The sequence below is a fragment of the Falco biarmicus genome, chromosome 19 (assembly GCF_023638135.1).
Source record: "Falco biarmicus isolate bFalBia1 chromosome 19, bFalBia1.pri, whole genome shotgun sequence".
In the NCBI taxonomy this organism is placed as follows: domain Eukaryota; kingdom Metazoa; phylum Chordata; class Aves; order Falconiformes; family Falconidae; genus Falco; species Falco biarmicus.
Genome location: NC_079306.1, coordinates 2,059,233 through 2,081,137, shown reverse-complemented (window position 1 = coordinate 2,081,137; position 21,905 = coordinate 2,059,233). Strand labels below are relative to the sequence as shown.

The window sequence follows — 21,905 nt, the reverse complement described above, 5'->3', positions numbered from 1 at the left end:
TGTGAGCAGGGAGCAAATGCAGAGCTGCGTTAGTGGCTGTGAACTCATCTGTAGCTTTGAACCCCCCCTGCTTCCCCCTCCGTTAGCCCTCTGGGGTAGAAATCTTTCAAGTTTAAAATCCTTTTCCTCTCTGCCCGAGAGGGAAGGCGAGACCCCAGGAGCGGAGCAGGCGACCCGAGCGCTTGGTCGCCGCGCTGGAGCAGGAGAGGCAGGTGCTCATTTGTCTCAAGGCAGCACGGAGCCATCAAATTAATTTTTAAAATAAATCAAGCAAGCGGTTTATCTTCCCCGTAGCGCCGACTCTCCCCTCCGAGGCCTCCTGTTAAAGCACACGCTGGCTGACCTAAGGCTACTATCCCTTGACTCCTGTTAGTTGTACTTAACCCCCCCACCCCCCCCCACCCCCGGCTTGTAAATGTTCCCTCTCTATAGCAGCTGCTCCCTGGAAGGCTCCGAGCCCTCCGCTCCCCGGGGGAGGATGTTGAGCCGCGGGTTTTATGTGTGCAGGGTTGCAGCGTTTCTCCGAGGGGGTGGTTGGCTCTTTATCCATCCCAAATAGCCTTGGAGGTGTCCCGCTGGGAAAACCTTGGCACCAAATGGACAGCAAGAGCCCTTGGGATAACAGAAAAGCTCCGTTTGCCACCTTTGTCTTCCATTATCAAATACCTTTCCCCCTCCGAACAGCTGACGAAAATAATTGGCTTTTAGAGCTCGTCTTTAACGCGGAGGTCTCCAACTGCCTTATGAACAATTAGCTGATTAACCCTCGGCCGTTCCAAGGTTGGGAGCAGAGGGGTGAAGTGACTTGGCTCCCAGGTGGGAGTCCCCGCTCGGACCCCACTTCTCCCCGCCACGTTCCTCTGAGCGGGGGGCGGGGGGGGGTTGTGAAACAAAGGATTTTTTTTGCCGCAAAGCTCCGTCTGCGTGTCTGGCCTCCCCGTTCTACCGCCACCTCGGCAACTTCGGCGGGCAGGGGGAAGCTGCCGTGTCCATTGAGAGGCTCTCAAACCACGTGTCGCCTTGAATAACTTCATTTTTTTTATTATTATTTTTTTATTTTGCCCTGGTGGCAAATCTTCCATTTTACAGCTAGAGCATCGTCGCCGTAGGACACCTTGAGGACCCCGAGCATCCCGGGATTCTGAAGCATCCCCTCGAGCCAAAGGTGCTGGCTCTCCCGGTTGGGAAGAGTTAATTTTTTTAATTCGGCCGTCAGTCGTGATTCTAGATGAACGCTGGTTTAATTCCAGTTAATGAGAATGGGGTTTAGGTGGAGGCGATAAGAGATCAGCTGGCCAGAGCCGGCCCGCTGGCTGCGTGACGTGCGTGTGGTGGTGGAGGAGAGCAGGGGTCAGTGGACCAGCAGAAAGTCTGTGTGTGTACAAAACAGCTAAATGAGAGAGAGAAAACAATTGCCTTAATTGTTTGGCTTCCAGCAAGCTTATAATAACGTGCTGAGGAGGAATCCTTTTCCTGGATAATTTTTCTGCCCCGCAATTTTTTCCAAAACACCCCCTGCCAGCCCCGGATGAGAAGCTATTAACCACCAAGGAAGCGAAGGGTGGTGGTGGAATAGCCGGGGCGGGGGGGGGGAGAAGTTGGCAGAGGAAAAGGAAAAAGGGATTCGTGGACGAGGCTCGTTCCTTTAGCGAGCGGTGTCACGCGCGGTGGCACATGCTTGCGGGTTTGAGAAGTGCCGTCGGCGGTTTGTCGTCGCGAAACGCCTTTTGCTGTCACGAGAGCTGCCTCTCCCGCCTCGTCGGCGAGGGCACGTGCCCCCCCTCCCCGGCTAGGATTTGCTTCCCAAACTTTGGCTGGTGTCAGCTTCGTGCCTTTCCGTTGCTGCCCTCACTGCTTTCTACCCCCACTCCGCCTCGGTGGAATGGAGGAGAACATCTCCTCCGGGTTGTAACCCACCCCCTTCTCTCCCTGCGTCCTTCATCTTCATCCCTGTCTCCCCATCTTCCTCCTGCTGCGCGTTGTGCTCGGAATATAGATATAGGAATGCTCAGGGATGCGTCGTCACCGCGCTGTAAATCCATAGTGGGGTCGTATTTATCCTGAGGAGCCAATGGCTCGTCCCGCTCTGGGGACCCGTCCCGCTCTGGGGACCCGTCCCGCTCTGGGGACCCGTCCCGCTCTGGGGACCCCCGTGCAAGCTCAGCTTCTTGGTTGGGTCCATGGAGCCACTTGGCTCTTCCAAAATCCATCAGGGAAAAGTTTTTCCTCCCTCGGAGCAGCTTCGCGGTGGCACAGGGTATAGCGGATGCAGAGGGGCCGGTACGTCGTGACAGAGCGCACGACGAACTTGACGGTGCTTCTGCAGGCTGAGGATTTCTTTCCCCGTGCCTACAATGTCCCCGTGGCGTTCTGCTTTTAAATCTTTGTGTCTTTAGGTAAAAAAAAGCTGCTTTAGGTAATTTTTAAAGGATTTTCTGGGCTGGCGGTAACAAACCAGCTGGATTTGCAGAGGGAGAAGATGAAAATTATCGTTTCGGGCAGTGAAGTGGAAAGCAAAGCCCTCTCCAACACCCTTCATGTTTTTAAGCGTTGCAGAAAATGTTTAGGATCCTGCAAAAAAAGTAGGAATTAGGTCGGGTAGGAGGTGGCAGCCGGACCCGCCTGGTTGTGCCAGGATAAAGCTGGAAAATCCCGATCCGCTGTCACGCAGCGGCGAAGCCGGCGAGATGCGGGGCTGGGGCTCCCGCAGGCGCTGGGTCCCCGCTAGCCCTGGGCTACCTGCTGTGGGAGGTGGCTCGGAGGGGGGGTTTCGTGCCTGGTTTGGTCTCCGGAGGGAGACCCCAGCTCGGGGGGGGGGGGGGGGGGGGGGAGGGGAGCGGGTTGGGGGGCTCCAGCCTCAAGGTTTTTACAGGTGAAGGCTGGAGAGCTTCCAGCCGGGAGGATTTATGGAAACCCACCACTAATCCCCCAGGAAGGTATTTTTCCGTCCCCTCGCCGCCACCTTCCCCCACGTCACTTTTCCAAGCGGAGCGGCTGAATGCGGCCCCATGGCGTTGGGATAATGGGAAGTGACAAGGTGAAGAATAGCGCTGGCGCTCGCGGCCCTTTTCACACAAGGGTGCTGAGCGCGAGGCCCCCGCCGCCCCTGCCCCCTCCCGGGGCGCTTGGGGAAGGGGTTTGTGTCACCGGCATCGCTGGCACGGGCGGCACCTACGGGCTATGGGGCGAGCTCAGCACCAGCCCCAGCTGTGGGGCGAGCTCAGCACCGGTCCCAGCTCTGAGCCAGGCTATGGGGCGAGCTCAGGACCAGCCCCAGCTATGGGGCGAGCTCAGCACCAGTCCTAGCTCTGAGCCAGGCTATGGGGTGAGCTCAGCACCAGCCCCAGCTATGGGGCGAGCTCAGCACCGGTCCCGGCTCTGAGCCGGGCTATGGGGCGCACTCAGCACCAGTCCCAGCTATGGGGCGAGCTCAGCACCGGTCCTGGCTCTGAGCCGGGCTATGGGGCAAGCTCAGCACCGGCCCCGGCTATGGGGTGCGCTCAGCACCAGTCCTAGCTCTGAGCCGGGCTATGGGGCGAGCTCAGCACCAGCCCCAGCTATGGGGTGAGCTCAGCACCGGTCCTGGCTCTGAGCCCCAGCTATGGGGCGAGCTCAGCACCGGTCCTGGCTCTGAGCTGGGCTATGGGGCGAGCTCAGCACCAGCCCCAGCTATGGGGTGCGCTCAGCACCGGTCCTGGCTCTAAGCCAGGCTATGGGGCGCACTCAGCACCGGCCCCGGCTCTGGCCCAGGCTATGGGGTGAGCTCAGCACCAGCCCCAGCTATGGGGCGCGCTCAGCACCGGCCCCGGCTCTGAGCCAGGCTATGGGGCGCGCTCAGCACCGGTCCTGGCTCTGGCCCAGGCTATGGGGTGTGCTCAGCACCGGCCCCGGCTCTGGCCCCGGCTATGGGGCGCAGGGCAGAGCAGCGGCTGCGTGGCACGGAGACACGGGAATGGAGCCCTCGGCAGAGCCCGTGTCCCAGCACGTGGCTTGGAGACGAGCCCGGACCTTGGTGGGGCTGCGTCCCTGGGGAAAGTGAGACCTGAGGTTACAAGGGAAATGTAAAGGTTTCGCAAACCTCCAGGTTTTTTTTCCCTTTTGTGGTTTTTCATTGAAGACAAAGCTGTGGCCCCGTGAGGAGCGCAGCGTGGTCGGCGCTGGCCCCATGCGCTCCGGTCAAGGGCAACGCAACAGTCTCCTGTGGGAAGAGGGCTGGATTTGTGGTTTCCAGTCCCGATCCCCAGTGATCCAGCTGGCACCCAATGGGATCATGCCAGGAAATTCAGTTTTTGCATTTCTTAGAAGACAAATAACAAGTTTTGCTTAACCAGCCTCTTCTCTTGCAAATAACTCTAGGCTGGAATGTGGGGAAAAGGAATCTGGGTTTGCTACTGGGAGCAGAAACCGCGCTGGAGCCTGAGGGAGCCGGGGGCGGTGCGTGCCCACGGAGCTGACAGCCAGAGCCCGGCTGGTTCCCATGCCGGAGGGTAACAATGGATTTGAAACACGAGCGTTGGACAGTGGCACCTCCCGAGGGGTCCTTGCCCTTTTTTTGGACTAGGCAGGTCTTAAAATACGCTCGAGTTTCCCGGCTCCTCGGTCTCTCCACTGGTTTCACGGCACGATGCTCGTCCCTCTTCTAAACATTTCCCCCTTGGTTCCTTTAAATGAGTTGCGCTAATAGGAAATAGTGACGTTAATGAGATGTAGAGCTGGGGGGTCGTGCTGGACGGGGTGGGGGGACACGAGGAGCCTCGGGTGTGTTGTAGCAAACTACAGGTTACGCTGCTCAGGTGGGAGCGTGATTTCCCGGGTTCGGGTTGTCCGTGGGCTTGCAGGCACGTAACGGCACGGGCTGCCGGGAAACCCGTCCCGCCGCCTCGGTGGAGGTGCCGGGGCTTTTCCTTCGCTCCCCCAAAAGTCGGTGGTGGCAGAAGGGGTTCAAGTTCAGCCGTGCCAGGGGCTGGAGAGCCGGCGTCTCAAAGCGTCCCTTCGGCAGCGCCTGTGCTGGGACCCTCGGTCACCTGTGCTCTCAGCTGCTGGTGTTCCCTCCCCTCCGGTGTTTTTTTTCCAAATGATCCAAAATCATTTTCCTCCCTCCTGCTGTTACAGCTGCCCACGCTCTTGTGTTGCCACCAGGTTCCTCCACCTCTGGGATGACGCGGGTCTCGCGATGGCAGCGAGTAGGTGTCAGGGTCACAGGGCTGCCCTGTGTGTTTCTCCCGTTGTTTTCTCCCGTTGTGCCGGCTGCCACATCTATGAGCCGCTGTCACCGTCACTGGGCTCTTCCCGACCCCCCCGGAGCCTTCTGTTACCCCCACTTGAGGCAGGGTCCCCCGTCCCTCTTGCACATGCTCTGCTGGGGAGTTTGCTCCTCGCCTACCGGAGCCTTCTCGAGTTTTCCATTCTGGCTCTTGTGACTTTGCGCATCCCCAGGGGCTTGTAGGGGCTCGGGTCTGGTCCAAGCTCCGCGTCGGTGCTTAAGGGACGGCGGATTCGGTGCCGTGGGAATTTGGGGTGTGAATGACCCAGCCGGGGGGGTTTCGGGCTGTAGGACGGAGCGGAGGGGCATGCTGTGCAGACCCTCACTCTCAGGGTGGGGAGGGGGCTGCAGCCCCTGTGCCCACCTCAGGATGGTGGAAAAGGTGCCCGGAGCTTGGCTGCTCTACATACGTTGTGTCCTTGTCCCCTTTGTACTGGAAACCTGCGGTCGGGCACGTGAGAGCATGGTCCGCCCTTCCACCGCTGATAAGGCTGCGGCTTTCGTTATCGTGTCAGCGTGTATCATGTGATGTTTTCTCAAGGCAGGGTGAAAATACAGCACTTGAAGACACCCGGCGCTTTGTTTGCCGTTGAAATACCGGCTTGGCGCCCCGCTGCCCTGCAGAAGGACTTGGAGAGTCCACTGCCGGGCTGCCCCGCTCCCCAAACCGCGGCTACGTGCTCACCCCAAAGTTAAAAAAAAAACCTCTGGTGGAAGAAACAACCACCCAGCGCCGACGTGGCCAAGGGCTGCGATGCCACCGGCTCCCCAAGCGCTTTGGTGTGGACCATCATCCCTCTCCCCGCCCCCCCCACCCCCCCCCCAGCCCCGTGCGCCCGCTGGCACCCACGATGTCATGTGAAAAATGAATGAGGCGAGCGCGGCGCGGGGTCAGGGGGGCTCCTGGTCACGCATTGAGCCCGCGCCCCCGGCAAACCTTTGGGGAGTGGTGAAGGGCTCGCTCCGGGCTCACTCCCGGGGGGACAAGGGACAATGCCGGGGGGACGGGGACACTCTCTGACCTCCCTCTGCCCAGTCATCTGGTTCTTCATTGGTCCCCGCTGTGAAACAGAACTTGGCTTTTGTCTGTAACACAAATACATCTTTTCCCCACCCCCCCTTTCCCCCTCTATTATGATTCAATCAATGATGTCATTATGTCCCATTCAGGGGCTCTTGAACCATTTGGCTGCAGGAATTTGGAGGAGCTGGCAGGGGGAGAACGGCAGCTCCTGGCATCCCAGGGCCTCCGCTCCCGGCATCCCAGAGCATCCGCAGGAGAAACAAAGTCAGGTTTCCCCCTTAACCCCTCTTCACCACAAAAGACAAAAGTAAAAACAGCCCCCAAAGCCCTTCCCCGGGCAAAGCACGGGGGGCTGCACGTGCAGTGGGATGCCTGCAGGTGAATTAGACCTGGTGTGGTTCTCCCGAGCATCCAGTCCCTTCCATTTAATTCGTATAATTAAGATAATTTAAGCAGCTTTCGGTCTTGGAGGACTCTGCGGTGACATTGCGCAGAGTCTCCGGGCTGTGGCGGTTGAGGGGGGACCCTGAGCTCCCTCCCTGCGGTCGTGCCCGCGGTGCCGACGACTTTGCAGGGTTGTTAGGAAAAAAATTCTCTGTGAAAGCAAGTGGTCTGTGGTCTTCAGCCCCTCGAAAGTTTTCCTGGTCTCGCTGACCTGGCGATGGAAGGCTTGGCTTGCGCAGAAAACCCGCGCCGATTCGGCTGGCAGAGCTGAGCTTTCCCACCTCGGTGCCTTCTGGAAGGTCCTTCAGGGCACTGATGGGTGCGGGGTTGGGGGATGCTGCACTCTGGGGGGCTTAGAGACCCTCAGATGTAGATCCAGGACCACATCCATCCCTTTTCCTCCTGGACTGGGTGATGGGGGGATGCTGTGCTCAGGGGTGGGGGGGCTTAGAGACCCTCGGATGTAGATCCAGGACCACATCCATCCCTTTTCCTCCTGGACTGGGTGATGGGGGATGCTGTGGTCAGGGGTGGGGGGGCTTAGAGACCCTCGGATGTAGATCCAGGACCACATCCATCCCTTTTCCTCCTGGACTGGGTGATGGGGGATGCTGTGCTCAGGGGTGGGGGGGCTTAGAGACCCTCAGATGTAAATCCAGGACCATATCCATCCCTTTTCCTCCTGGACTGGGATGCTGTGGTGATGGGGGATGCTGCACTTTGGGGGGCTTAGAGACCCTCGGATGTAGATCCAGGACCACATCCATCCCTTTTCCTCCCGGGCTGCGAGGGGCTGCGTGGCTGGGTGTCTCCCCGCCCTGGCTCTGTCGGAACGCGCGGGTTTACTTTTTCTGATGTTTTAGTTGCAGACACGTTAATGTGCTGTCGTAGGCTCATCCCGCAGGGCCAAAAGAAGCTTCTTGAAAAACCCGGTCTTAAAATAACGTTTGGGTGGAACATCTTAATTCCACGGGTAATTTAGTGGAATATACTTTTTCCCTGGGTTAATACACCTTTCCCCAAGCTCCGGCCGTTCTTTTTAAAAGGCATAAAAGCGAGTGAGGGGTTGTTTGTACGGCTGGGGGAGGAGGAGTCCCTGTGGACGAGGTTGTTCCTGCTCTGGCCTGCGAGCTGCCATCCTGGGGGAATAATTTAACAATTATTAGGGTTTGGTTAGTCAAATATTTGCAGAGCAGCAGCTCTCTTTGCTAGATTTCCCCTCCGAGCTCTGCTAGAATCTGGAGCTTTTAGTGATGTTGGAGAAACCAAATTAAGTGACCATAAAAGATCAAACATAAGGTACTTTCCGAGTGCTTTACCCACCCGCCTTTCATCTCCTCGGGTTGAAAGAGGTCTGAAGCCTTTGTACGTGTGGAAGCGACGAGCATCTGCGCCGATCCTGACCCTGGGTGCTGGGCTCTGTGCGGCGCAGGGCGGTCAGCCTGCGTGTTTCCTCCCTCCTGCTGCCCAAACGCCTCTTGTTTGGGTTTTCCACCCTCGCTGGTTGGGTGCTGGAGGCTCTTTCCGTAGCGCAAATCGTGTTGCATCCCTGTCCAAAATCCAATCGACTGACCCTCTACACCAGCTCCTCCCTCTGCAGGATTCTGTCCTTGCCTTTCCACTTGCTCAGCCCTGCGCCGCTGCCCCGGGAGGAGGATGCTCTGCGGGCTGAGGCTGAGCCACCGCCTCTCCAGCCTGGAAAACAAACACGGACTGTCCCCTAGTATTGCCTGGTGGAGGGCCAGCCCCCCAGTACGGGGGTCTGCTGGGTCCTGGCGTGCCCTCGGCTCAAGAAAAACCCAAGAAAAAGGTTGAGCCTGCGAGGGAACTGGAAATGCAGCCGCTTGCCAAGAGGAGCCAACTGGGTATAATGGTGGGAGAGGGGCTGAGCAAGAAAAGGGTTGAGCCTGGGAGGGAACTGGAAATGCAGCCGCTTGCCAAGAGGAGCCAACTGGGTGTAATGGTGGGAGAGGGGCTGAGCTGTGGCCAGCGCTGTGATAAAGTAGTTTATCAATGAGCACAAATCGTAGAATCGGACCGTTTGCGTTGGAAGGGACCTTACAGATGGTCCAAGTCTTTTATAATTAACCCCCGGGCGGTGAAATGGCACTGGAAGGTGCTGCCGTTTTGCCTCTGCGTGTTGAAGCGATGGGTGACAAAGTGGGGAGGGGGTCGCTCTATAGGGCTGAAGGTCATGGCCAAGCCCCAGGGGCCTTGGGAGCTTCTGGTCTCCAAACCCGCTTCACTTCCCACCAAAAAATCTTTTTCCCTTTGGAGTGGGAAGCGCTGAGGACCTTGGGGATGGGTGCGGAGCTTGGAGGTAAAACCACCTTTGGGTCAGAATTAAGCTGCGTTCCCGGGGGTCTCCAGGGGGATAAAGACACGTGGCTCCGCCGATGGGCTTTGCCGCCCACCCTGGCAGCGGCAGCGAGCACGTTTGCACCCAAGGGTTAAGAAAACTCTTAGGGAAACTTATTCTGCTCGTGCAGTTTCATCTGGTTTGAGCAGGACTTCATTTAGCTTGGGAAGCGACAGCATCTCCACGCCACCGGGCACCTCTGGGGTCTGCTGGGGGCGGTGGGCTCAGCGTGGCGGGCGAAGGGTTAACATTGCCTCGTTGGGTTTGATTGGAACAAATTGATTGATTTATGAAATCTGGGGCTAACGTGCCATTCAAATCATGTTGAGGCATCGCCCCATTGCCCCCCCCCCCTTTTTTTTTTTTTTATTATTAAAAAACAGCCGGACGGGGCGAGGGGAAACTTTCCAAGCGGCTTTAGCGCTGCCAGCCCCCCCATCCCACAGCGGGGGGCATCGCTCTGAGTGCCCCCATGGCGGGGGGTGCGAGGAGGGAAGAGCCCCCCCAAGGGCCGGCTGATACGGAAGGTGCTGTCCGGTGCGTGCGATGGGATCAGAAACCCTTTCCCAAGCCTTTTGCCATGCGGCACATCGGAAGCGCGTCTCCTCGGCGCGGCGTTCCCAACGTCTTCGCTTCATCCCTGCCGTGGAAGCGGAAGAATGGAAGTGGAAGGGGCAGGTGGGCTCTCTGCACGACTTTCTGCTCTTCCTCCCCTGTTCATCCCGTTTGGGGCGAGCGTGAACGGCGAAAGCCACGGCGGTTTGACACGGAGCGAGCACAGAACCGCCGGCTGTCGCGGCGCCTGCCTGCCACGCCGTGCAGTCAGAGGGGTTTTGCCTTCCCGACCTGTTTTCCCAGACAAGACTGGGAGAAGGGATGAGGAGCAAGCCTGCGGTGGCCTCTTGCTTCTGTCAAAAAGACGGCCGGTCACCGATGCGGTGTTGCTCCGATGACGTGAGCGTGAAGGAGGAGGAAACCAGGAGCTCTCTGGTGCGCAGCCAGAAGGGGCTCAGCGTTGGGAACGACTCCTGCTCCTTATGCTTCCCGACTCCTTTTGTAAGGAAACATCTCCAGTGACCTGCACCCTGGTCCATCACTGCGCCAGACCCAGCCCGGGCGCTTCCAGCAGGTTTTTAAGGGGTGAGGGAAGCCAAGAGATCAGGCTTTGCTCAAACTTGGGGTGTCTTCACGGAGTAATTCTGCAATTTAGTTCCAGCAGAGCCAGCAGGGAGCGTGCGGATCGTCGGGGGCACATGGGTGAGGCTGGATGTTGCCACCGTCTCGCTCTGAGCTGAGCTCCTGGCACGTTTCAATCCCCGAGCAGAGCTCCCGGCGCACCGACATCTCTTTGCCGTGGAGATAAACCTGGGGTTTAACGTTTCTGCAACACACCGAGGCGTAATTCCCCATCAGCTGTGCAGAATGGTCCTCAGCACACGCCGGCGGTAGAATAACGGCGTTGCCACGCATTCCTGCCGCGTGCGTCTGAGCCCAGCGGAGCGCTCGAGGGGGCTGTGCCGACTGGGGTGGCCGTCACCGCCACGTTTGGTCACGTCGGGGTGGGAGACCCGGCGTTGCTCCTCGCCCCCGTGCCAAAGGGGTGGAAACGGGACGGGGTGCAAGGCACGCGTGGAATATTCCTGTATAAACCCCGGGCTTCCCTCTTGCAGCGCGTGGCACCCGCCGAACGCTCGCTGGCGGCGCCTCCGGGAGGGCTTAGCAGTGCTGGGAGCCCGCGAGGGGGAAGGAACGGGAGGAATAAATACGTTGAGATGAATTTCAAAAAGGTGCTGGGTGACAGCTGCGCGTCCCAGGATTGGAGAGCGTTTCTGAGAATAAAACGGTGGGTTGGTGTCATTCGCCCTCCGGGTATGAAATTGGAAGCCCGGTTACCCTCGAGTGTTTCGTAACCTTTACCTTTGGGAGGTCAAGGCCGTGTCATCATTAATCTACCGTCGCCTGAAAGCCTCGGGGCTCTGCTTTTCATCCTGCCATCCGTCATGCTGCAGCACGCTACGGGAGAGGGACCAGAAGGGTCCGGATTGCCACGCACACGTGAGCGCGCACCCTGCCGTACACCGCGGATGCGATGACGGAGGCTCGTGGCCATCTCTCCACGTTTACGCTCAGGGTACTCGGTGCTTCCTCTGCTAAGCCAGCACGGATTCCTCCTGGGAACGCGTTAATCCGTGGAGAAAGCAGCGTGGCGCGGGGTCTGGGGGACAGGGATTTCGTAACCATGTGGGCTTTTAAAATAGAGCGGGTGCAGCGGGCAGGTCGCTGCTGTTAGTGCCAGCGGGATGCACGGAGCATCTCCCGGGAGTGTCTCCCGTGCCTCGGTCCTTTGCCGGGCGTCCGAACCTGTGCCAGGGTGTCCCAGCGAGCCAGGCTGGCTGCTCGCCCGGCTCCCTGCCCGGCTGCTGCGGCTGAGCCCGGCATTCCCGCCTCGAGCCTCGTTACGCGGCGTGCGGAGCGGTGCCCATCGCGGCCGGGACGTGGGCGCCGGATCCGTTAGTGGGTGACGCAGCCTCGTCCTTTGCCGCGTCGCGCTCGGTGCGGGGACCGGAGCTGCTCGTGGCAAATAATGAATGAGGCGCTCGTAGGGGCCGAGGGGCTGCCCGGCGACTTGCCCCCGACACCGAAGGAGCGCGAGGCTTTTGGTTTCGGGTGATCCCGAATCAACTCGCTCCAGATCCGAGGAGCGAGGCCGGCGGCGGGGTCGGTCCCCCCGTACACGCTGGGCGCTGCGGGGGTCAGCGGGACGGAGCACCGGAGGGAGCGCAGCTCCTGCTTGCACTGCCGCAGGGAGCATGGCTTGGGGCGAGGAGAGCTGGGATCCGAGATGGGATCTGAGATGGGATCTAGGCTGGGGTCTGAGCTGGGATCCGACCTGAGATCTGGGCTGGGATCCAAGCTGGGATCTGAGCTGGGATCCGGGCTGGGGTCTGAGCTGGGATCCGACCTGAGATCTGGGCTGGGATCCAAGCTGGGATCTGAGCTGGGATCCGGGCTGGGGTCTGAGATGGGATCTGGGCTGGGGTCCAGGCTGTGATCTAGGCTGAGGTCTGAGCTGAGATCAGGGCTGGGATCCAGGCTGGGGTCTGAGCTGTGATCCCTGGCAGGTTGAGTGCCAGAGCGCTGCGCACCATGGAAACCCGGACAAACGCCTTTGGCATTAACTCTTCCACCACCAGCACTTCTGCCTTCTCCCGGGAGAGGGGGAGTGATCCCGTTCTTACATGGATCCTTCCCTCTTTCGGGAATAAGGGACGTGATCCCGAGGCCGAGCGGCTGAGGCTGGATGTGATCGGTGCTGACCCGCGCTCTCCCTCTTGCCCTCCGGCACCTCTTCCCGTGCCCACCGGGAGCTCCCGGCTCTGTCACTTGCTCCAAGGAAAACAAAACGGGATCACTGGATCCCCGGGATCCCAAGGTTCCGCTGGCTGCAGCCCCTTGGAACGCCGCAGTGCGGGGGGACGAGCCCCCTCCCCTCACCGCCTCCTTCCCCACGGCAGAGGGTGGGCAGCCGCGGGGCCTGATTCTGCCCGGTGCAGCATCTTCCCCCTGGGTGCCCGGAGCCGGTGGGGTTTAGGCTGCACCCTCAGGAGGGAGCCTGGATCTCCCTTGGAGAAGCAGTGGATCCCAGGCAGATTACCGTTGCTGAAGGTGGAGCCGTGCCAGCGCCCCGCGGTCCCGTAGGTGGATTTTTGGTGTCGAAATTAAAGCATCGGGATCACGCACGGCGCAAATAGACGGACAGGACGGTGTAAATGCTGCCTGGTACCAGGTGGCAGGGAAGACTTTAGCTTCAGGGCTTGGAGCCTTTCGTAAAACCCTTTTCCCCCTCTTTTTTTTTTTTTCCCCCCACCCCCCTTATTTTATTTTATTCCTCTTATTTTATTTTATTTTTTTTAGACAAACGACAAAATAACCGTCGTGGCGCGAGTGCAAAGGGAAACAGGGAGGGTAGAAAATAAATCTGACCACGCTGCCAGCAAGGTCAGCTTTCCCCGCAGATGCTGGTGCACCCATTTGCACGCCGGAGCGCGGCCCCCGGGGGCACCGCCGCGGGTTGATAGATGCGGAGATCGCGGCGTTTTGATAGAGGTAATTTTCCTCAGCTGGGTTTCAGCACCCCATGAATCAAAACCTGTCAGCGAGGAGCTCCGGAGACGGAGTGAAGTTGATTGTACGCGTGTTTGCATCTGACACCCTCGTGCTAGGGGGTCAAGTGAGCGAGATCATTAGGACCGTGTTGATTTAGTAGGAGGGTTACGTGCTTTCCCTGCAGGGCAGGGGTGGGGGTGGCTCGCCGAAAAAATAAATAAACCCCCTACAGCTGGGTGCCGGCGCTGGGAGCCTCCCCTGGCCTTTTATCGGAGCCACGGCGCTTGCCCAAGGTGGCTTCGGGGCCGTCCTCTTCCTCCTGAGGTTTAAAGCCTGTGGTCAACCGTGGTGTGGCTTTTAAGAGCCGGTTGAACGTCGCCGGTGCCCGGGTTGGGTTGTCTTTGTGCGGCCGCGGTCGGTCGGTGCGTGCGTCACGCCGCCGCAGCCGTCCTTCTTCTTCCTTCTCCCTTCCCTTCGCCGTCCCCGCGATGATAATAATCCCTCCTGGCGCCCTTTGTTTGCAACCCTCAAGCTTGTGCTGCTTTTTCCGGGATGTTGCTTCTTCCTGAAAACCGGAGGAACCCTGAGGTGGAGCGGGTGGGCTGGGTTGGGAGGGGGGCTGGGGGCTGCTCCTCCACCTTCGTGCTGTCCCTTCCATCCTCCTCCTCCGGGAAATGAGGCTGGGGGGAGCACCAGTGTTTTCACAGCTTTGCCACCAAACCACAGATGGGGGGATGGGGAGCACCACGGGGGAGGTGATGCTGGAGCCGTGTCGGGGGGGAGGGGGGTGAAGCTGGGGGCTCGGGGCTCTGACACCGCCACGGCTGCTGGTGGCTCCCGACGGAGCCGGGGCTCAAGCCCCCTCCCGGAGTTTTTCATCCAAACGCCTTGGCCAGTCCCATTGCTGCGACGCACGTCGGTGTTGGGGCCACGGTAAGGGATCGACACGGGGAGGTTTCCCCACTGCTTCCCACCGGTGCCACCGGTCAAATTTGGCTGCTGATGGCGCCGTCTGTGACCACGTCAAGGGATGAGGGTCTGGCTCCGTTCCTCTGCTTGGCTGGCTGATCCCGGCAGATCCAGGTGGAGCACTGGGACACAAACCATGGAGGGGTGGATTTTCTTCTTCTTCACGAACCATGGAGGGGTGATTCTTCTTCTTCTTCTCACGAACCATGGAGGGGTGATTCTTCTTCTTCTTCTTCTTCTTCACGAACCATGGAGGGGTGATTCTTCTTCTTCTTCTTCACGAAACATGGAGGGGTGTTTCTTCTTCTTCTTCTTCTTCTTCACGAACCATGGAGGGGTGATTCTTCTTCTTCTTCTTCTTCTTCACGAACCATGGAGGGGTGATTCTTCTTCTTCTTCTTCTTCTTCACGAACCATGGAGGGGTGATTCTTCTTCTTCTTCTTCTTCTTCACGAACCATGGAGGGGTGATTCTTCTTCTTCTTCTTCTTCTTCACGAACCATGGAGGGGTGATTCTTCTTCTTCTTCTTCTTCTTCTTCTTCTTCTTCTTCACGAACCATGGAGGGGTGATTCTTCTTCTTCTTCTTCTTCTTCTTCACGAACCATGGAGGGGTGATTTTTCTTCTTCTTCACGAACCATGGAGGGGTGATTCTTCTTCTTCTTCTTCTCACAAACCGTGGAGGGGTGATTCTTTTTCTTCTTCTTCTTCTTCTTCTTCTTCTTCTTCACGAACCATGGAGGGGTGATTCTTCTTCTTCTTCATGAACCATGGAGGGGTGGTTTTTCTTCTTCTTCTTCTTCACGAACCATTGAGGGGTGGTTTTTCTTCTTCTTCACGAACCATGGGGGGTGTTTTTTCTTCTTCTTCTTCTTTTTCTTCTTCTTCTTCACGAACCATGGGGGGTGGTTCTTCTTCTTCTTCACGAACCATGGGGGGGTGATTTTTCTTCTTCTTCTTCTTCACGAACCATGGGGGGTGGTTTTTCTTCTTCTTCCTCTTCTTCTTCTTCTTCTTCTTCACAAACCACGGAGGGTTGTTTTTTCTTCTTCTTCACGAACCATGGGGGGGTGGTTTTTTTTCTTCTTCTCTTCTTCTTCTTCTTCTTCCTGGTGTTGGTGCCCCTGGTTCCCCCAGGCAGTGGGAAGCCGTGTGTCAGGGTGGCGTGGCCAGGGACCCCTGCCCTCGATAACGGGATGTAGGGGGTGGGTGATGGGGGGCGAGAGCTCTGCAGCGAATTTAATGATCGGGGAGGGAGAAGCGGTCGGAGCCTGAAGTAATCAGGCAGCCTGGGCTGTAGGAACTGCCTGAAAGAGGCATGAGATGCCCAGAGGTAGGAGTAAATCCGCAGAAAATGAGCACGTTGAGGCTCTTATGGGCGATGGTGGGATCAGGACGTTGGTGTGGGTGATGGCAGCGGAGCTCAAAAGGCTCCAGGTTTTTTGGAGATCCTTGGCAATGGAGCTAAGAAGTCTCCAGGGTTTTTGGAGACCCTTGGCAGTGGAGCTCAAAAGGCTCCAAGTCTTTTGGAGACCCTTGGTAGCAGAGCTCATAAGTCTCCAGTTTTTTTGAGGATCCTTGGCAGCGGAGCTCAAAAGGCTCCAGGTTCTTTGGAGACCCTTGGCAGTGGAGCTCAAAAGGCTGCAGGTTTTTTGGAGCTCAAAAGGCTCCAGGTTTTTTGGAGCTCAAAAGTCTCCAGGGTTTTTGGAGACCCTTGGCAGCGGAGCTCAAAAGGCTCCAGGTTTTTTGGAGATCCTTGGCAGTGGAGGTAAAAAGTCTCCAGATTCTTTGGAGACCCTTGGCAGCGGAGCTCGAAAGGCTCCAGGTTTTTTGGAGCTCAAAAGTCTCCAGGTTTTTTGGAGACCCTTGGCAGCGGAGCTCAAAAGGCTCCAGGTTTTTTGGAGCTCAAAAGTCTCCAGGTTTTTTGGAGATCCTTGGCAGCGGAGCTCAAAAGTCTCCAGGTTTTTTGGAGACCCTTGGCAGCGGAGCTCAAAGGGCTCCAGGTTTTTTGGAGACCCTTAGCAGTGGGTCTAGGTTTTTGGAGCTCAAAAGGCTCCAGGTTTTTGGAGACCTTTGAGAATTGGGGATCGGGAAGCTCTGGGAGATGTCAGCAGAAATTTGCTGGGAAGGGGCGCGGCGCGCCGTGGGGAGATGGGGCGAGTGCCGACCCTCCCTCTCCAACGAGAACGCTTCCGAGAGACGCGGCCCAGCCTCCGCGCCACGGGGGTGACGGTCACGTTGCTGCTGCTCGCTGTGCCCAGGGCTTTACCGCGTCCCCCACATCATTCCTCCTCCTCCACGTCCCAGCAAAGGTTCTGCCCACCGAGGTGGGATCTTCCTTCGCTCGTGTCCATCCGTGCCCTGTCTGTCCGCACCCTCCGTCGTGCTCGGGTTTGGGCACGGGGGAGTTCAGCGGGAAGGCGACGCTGTGACGGGGGTCTCGAGGGGGGGGCTGGGGCTCGCTTTGAGGCAATTGTACCACGAGCTGGCAGGGCAGACGTTATCCTTGTGTGTCTTCTCCAGTGGCCGGAGCCACCGGCGTTACCTGCCGTGCCGGGCAGCCCCCCCGCGGTCTTGCCATCTCTCCTGCTTTGCTTCGGCTTTTTTGCTGGGGTGCCTGGCTGTGGGAGGAGGGGGGGTGGGGGGGGGGAGATGATTTACGGTGAAACGAGCTCCCCCCCACCCCGGGGCATTGCCAACAAAATCCATCTGGGTCCTTCTTTGTGCCAGAGCGAAGAAGACGAGAAGCTGAAGAAGCGGAAGGAGCGGTTTGGCATCGTGACGAGTTCAGCCGGGGCTGGAGCCACAGAGGACACAGAGGTAAAACCTGGGGGGGCAGCGGTGGTCCCAGGGGGGGTCCTGAGTCCCCTCGGTGCTGACGTGGGGCCGGCTCACGCTGCGGTGGGGGGTGGGAGCTCAGCCCCCGTTCCCATAAACCGCTCCAGACCCCGCCGAGCCCCGTGGTGGCATCCAGCTCCTCCTCTTGTGGGATGGCATGGATACTTCCAGAAGGAGATGTGTGTGTGTGGGGGGGCACATCTGCTCTACTCCACTTTCTCCCCCCCCCCATCCCCCCTCCCCTCGCTCTCTCTGCTCCTTGTCCTCCGCAATTCCCCGCGTCCTGGATGTTTCTGGCCCCTCTGCTTCCCCTCGGATGCTATTGTAGGTCCTTCATCAATAAATCCCCGGAGACTCGACGACATAATGAGCCTCGAGATGCTGCTGACCCTGTTTCCAGCTTTTCTCCTCCAAGGCTTTGTTCTGTCCTCTGGGGTTTTGGCCCATCTTTTAAATTTGTCACCTCCTCGGGGCAATTTTGTGCTCTTTTATCTACTTTCACACTTTTTTTTTTTTTTTTTTTTTTTTTTCCTGTTTCAAATTGTTCCAAAGCACTGGGCGCCATTACGGCAGAGAGTGCCCTGCGCACCAATGGTGCCACGTAAATACGGCTCCAACGGGGATCAGCCAGAGTCGGGGACCCCTGTCCTGGGGACAGAGGGACCCCTCGGGGGTCGGGGGGGGACCCTCTGCCTTAACCAACCAAACAGCAAAGCTGCGGCAGGGCGAGCGTTGCGTTTTGGAAACTGCTTAACCGGATGGTTCCAGGGATGAGAACTGGGGGTTGTTGGGTTCCTAAGAGCGATCTCAACAATTCAGGTGGGGTTTAGGGCTTTTTTTTTCTTGGGGGAGGGGGGGGGGCTTTTTTATTTTTTTTTTTTTTCCCCCCCTCCTGCCTGTGTTTTGTTTGGGGTTTCCTGCAGAAACGCTGCCCGGCGTGCGGAGCGCCGTTCCCAGCCTTCTGCCGGGCAGGGGGCAACGAGCCCCTCCGGCTGGGCGAGGGATTCCACGCTTTTCCGTTAGGTCACTCGGAGATTGTGCCTGGAACAAAAAGGTCTTTTTACTGGTATTGTGTGCACTCAAATGCACCTTTCCCCGGAGATTCTTGATTAGGGCTTCTGTTGCCCCCGGGCTATTTATCCTGCTAAAAATTAAGATTTATACGCCCCTCGTGTATCGGCTTAAAGGCATATCGGAGAGACGCAATAGTATATTTAATGCGTTTTAGTGTGTCCCTCTCACCTTTGCCATGAATAGGGGAGTGTTAACCCTTTGCCCTTTTTACATTTCCCACCTCCCCACTGCCTGGAAGGGTTTCCAGGCCATGAAGTAACCATTGTTCCCAGCTCAGCCCCTTTGTCGCGCTTTGCCGATGACTCCAGCAGCGCCGTATCCCCCGGCACTGGGTGTTTCTGCCGCTCAGTTTTGGGGTGCCCTGTCCCGCTGCTCAGCTTCCCTCAAACTAGAACCCAAAGACTGGGGAACTCAGGCAGCGGCCGGAGCTGCCGAGCTCCAGCATCGTTACCCAAACCAAATTTTTTAATAAATTCTCCATCGGGTTACGTGCCTGTGTGAGATTTGAAACGACTCGTTCCTTTGTTTCTCTTCGGGTTTGATTGATTGATTTATTATTATTTTTTCTCTCTCGTGATTCCTCTTTGCAGGCAAAGAAGAGGAAAAGAGCAGAACGCTTCGGGATCGTCTGATGCCAGTGGTTTTTTTTTAGCTTCAGCCCATTTGCAGTGTGCCTCGAGTGCGTGCATCCTCCTCCTCCTCTCTCTTCCCCCCACTTTCCCTCACTCCCACACTGTTTCTCTAGGTTTTAGTGAACGAGTAGACAGGGAATCCCCCGTAGTTGTATGATTGTGCTACTGGGTTTTGTTTTCCCCACACACACACCCCCCTCCCTCCAAGTTCCAAAGTTTAAAAATGAAGAAAAGTTGAGCAAAAAAAAAAAAGAAGAAACTGTTCTCAGTGCATCTCCGGCCGCCCGCAGCCCCCCGCGGTTTCCAGCTGCTGTGGGGTCATTGGCAGCAGCTCCCACCGGAGGTACCGTCCGGCAGGGAGGGACGGAGCGTGTCCCGGTGCCTTCCCGGTGCCGCCCGTGGCGAGCTCTGCCCCGTAGCTAGGTGGGCAGTCAGAGCAAGGGTAGGAGGTGAGGAAGGGGAAGCATTGAGCGGAGCTCGAGCAGCGTTTGCTCTGCCCTTGGCACTTGCTTGAGGGACCCCAACGTGCTGCTGGAGCCGGGGCTGATGTAAACCCGTTGTCTTTGCCGTCCGATGCTGCCTCCAGCTCTCGGACCACCTGGTCCTCTCCTCCTCCTCTTCCTCCTCCTCCCTGTGGAAACGGGCCCCACGGCGTCATGGTCCCTTCCCAGCAGCTGGGAGCGGCGCGATGGGTGATGCGACTCCTGCTCCGGAGCTCAGCTCCCTGCCCCTGGCTCGCCCCAGAGCGGGCAAGTTCAACCTCAGGGAAGGATTTTTCCCAAGTGGAAGCGGCGTGCCGGTAGGCGGTTTCACGGCTGTGGCGAAGGGGAATTGCCAGCGTGGGAATTGCTGCTTCACCCTCGATCGAGACGGGCACCCTAAAACGAGGAGGAAAATGTAGCGACGGAGCCCGTTCTCAGCGCTTCGCTCATCCCACCCCAGCCCCTCGGCAGCGGTTTCCAGGTCCACGCGATACGTTTCTCTCCTTAAACAACAACCCAGCAGCCGCTTTGCCCGATGGCTGTTCCCAGGCTGGATTTTATCTCGTCCTCAACCCTGCTGTCCTCCGGGGTGCCGGGACCCCTCGGTTCGAGCGTGGAAACCCTCGGTAGCTCCGCAGGACCCACGGGGTCCGGTACCCGTAACCCTTCAGGGTGACGTTCTGGAGGAAAATCAATCAAATCGGGTCCAGTCACACCACACGCCGCAGCCCCTGGGCTGGGAAAAGCCCTTCCCTGGGGTGGGTGGAAGGAGCGGTGGCAGCGGTGACACCGGTGGCATTTGCCCTTCCCCCCCCCCTCGCCTGCCGGAGCTCCCCTCCCGCGCATCCCTCAGCCCCGGGTGCAGCAGGAATCCGTCCATCCACTTGGATTTTGGGGCAGGCGGCGCGGCCGCAATCCTCTGGGCTGGACTGACGCCCTAAATCCTTATTTCTAACCGGGGAGATGTTTGCTGTATCTTCCTTAAGATACCCGAGAGCAGCTGGGGGCAGGGAGGGGGGGGGGTTAACAGATGGAGCTTTCCGGAGGCTTGGACCTGATTCTCAATAAGCAATATATAGATAGTTATATTTTTTAACATAGAAATCTTCCAACCGCTTCTGTTCCGTTAGCGTTTGCGGTCCGAGCGCGGCCGCCTGCCCTCGGTGGTCGAAGCAATACCGTGGACCTTGGTTTATTTTCCCAAAGGGCAGCTAAAAGCCACGGGGGTCCGGGGGTCCGGTGCGTGTCTTGGGGTCGTCAGTGAATCGAAGCTCCCTCACTCCTTCCTGATTCCATGTAATAATTTTATTCTGGGAAGTTTTGGGGTTTTTTTTGGGGTTTGTTTTTTTTTTTGTACGTCGGATTTTGTAAGATGTATTTTCTATTTGGCTTTCGATCTTTTCGCTGGTTATTGGCTTGAGATGTTTTGTAGTGTGCCAGGGCAAACGCTGCGTTTCATTCTCGGTTTCGTAATAAAACTGCTTCTCCAAGGCAGTGCTGGGGTCGGTCACCGCGACGCACGGAGCGGCCAAGGGAGGGGGGGGGGGAGCATGGGGGGGGGGAGCGGGGCTGCTCCCGGCTGGGGGGGGCGGTTGCGGGCGCAGAGACCCTGCCCGGCCGCGCCGTTGCCAGCGCGGGGGGGGGAAACCACCGATGTTAACGTGGTGTCCTGAACCCCCGGCCTCTGCGGGTTGAGTGCGCTGCCTCCTTGGGGTGCTGAGCTCGCTGCCTCCGTGGGTGCTGCTCTCGCTGCCTCCTTGGGGTGCTGAGCTCGCTGCCTCCGTGGGTGCTGCCTCCTTTGGGTGCTGCTCTCGCTGCCTCCTTGGGTGCTGCTTCCTTGGGTGCTGCTCTCGCTGCCTCCTTGGGTGCTGCTTCCTTGGGTGCTGCTCTTGCTGCCTCCTTGGGGTGCTGCCTCCTTTGGGTGCTGCTCTCGCTGCCTCCTTGGGTGCTGCTTCCTTGGGTGCTGCTCTCGCTGCCTCCGTGGGTGCTGCTCTCGCTGCCTCCTTGGGTGCTGCTTCCTTGGGTGCTGCTCTCGCTGCCTCCTTGGGTGCTGCTTCCTTGGGTGCTGCTCTCGCTGCCTCCTTGGGTGCTGCTCTCGCTGCCTCCTTGGGTGCTGCTTCCTTGGGTGCTGCTCTCGCTGCCTCCTTGGGTGCTGCTTCCTTGGGTGCTGCTCTCGCTGCCTCCGTGGGTGCTGCTTCCTTGGGTGCTGCTCTCGCTGCCTCCTTGGGGTGCTGCTTCCTTGGGTGCTGCTCTCGCTGCCTCCTTGGGTGCTGCTTCCTTGGGTGCTGCTCTCGCTGCCTCCTTGGGTGCTGCTTCCTTTGGGTGCTGCTCTCGCTGCCTCCTTGGGTGCTGCTTCCTTGGGTGCTGACCTCGTTGCTTCCTTCGAGTGTTGACCTCACTGCCTCCTTCGGGTGCTGACCTCATTGTCTCCTTCGGGTGCTGATCTTGCTGCCCCCTTTGGGTGCTGCTTCCTTGGGGTGCTGCTCTCGCTGCCTCCTTCGGGTGCTGACCTCGTTGTCTCCTTTGGGTGCTGCTTCCTTGGGGTGCTGCTTCCTCGGGTTGCTGGTGTGGCTGCCGCCTTGGGGTGCTGACCTCACTGCTTCCTTTGGGTGCTGGTCTCGTTGCTTCCTTCGAGTGTTGACTTCGTTGCCTCCTTTAGGTGCTGACCTCGCTCCCTCCCTTGGGTGCTGACCTCGCCGCTGCACCAGCTCTT

At 58.4% G+C, this 21,905-nt stretch overlaps 1 protein-coding gene across 1 annotated transcript in view; it reads left to right on the top strand.

Moving 5' to 3' along the window:
• SARNP (SAP domain containing ribonucleoprotein) overlaps positions 1–20,686 on the top strand; it is a 33,326-nt gene extending 12,640 nt beyond the window's left edge. Inside the window, exons 10-11 of the mRNA XM_056322410.1 lie at positions 16,897–16,986; positions 18,669–20,686. Of these exons, the coding sequence (XP_056178385.1) occupies positions 16,897–16,986; positions 18,669–18,710 (132 nt within the window). The 3' untranslated portion in view covers positions 18,711–20,686. The remainder of the gene's footprint in view (positions 1–16,896; positions 16,987–18,668) is intronic.
• The last annotated feature ends 1,219 nt before the right edge of the window (positions 20,687–21,905 follow it).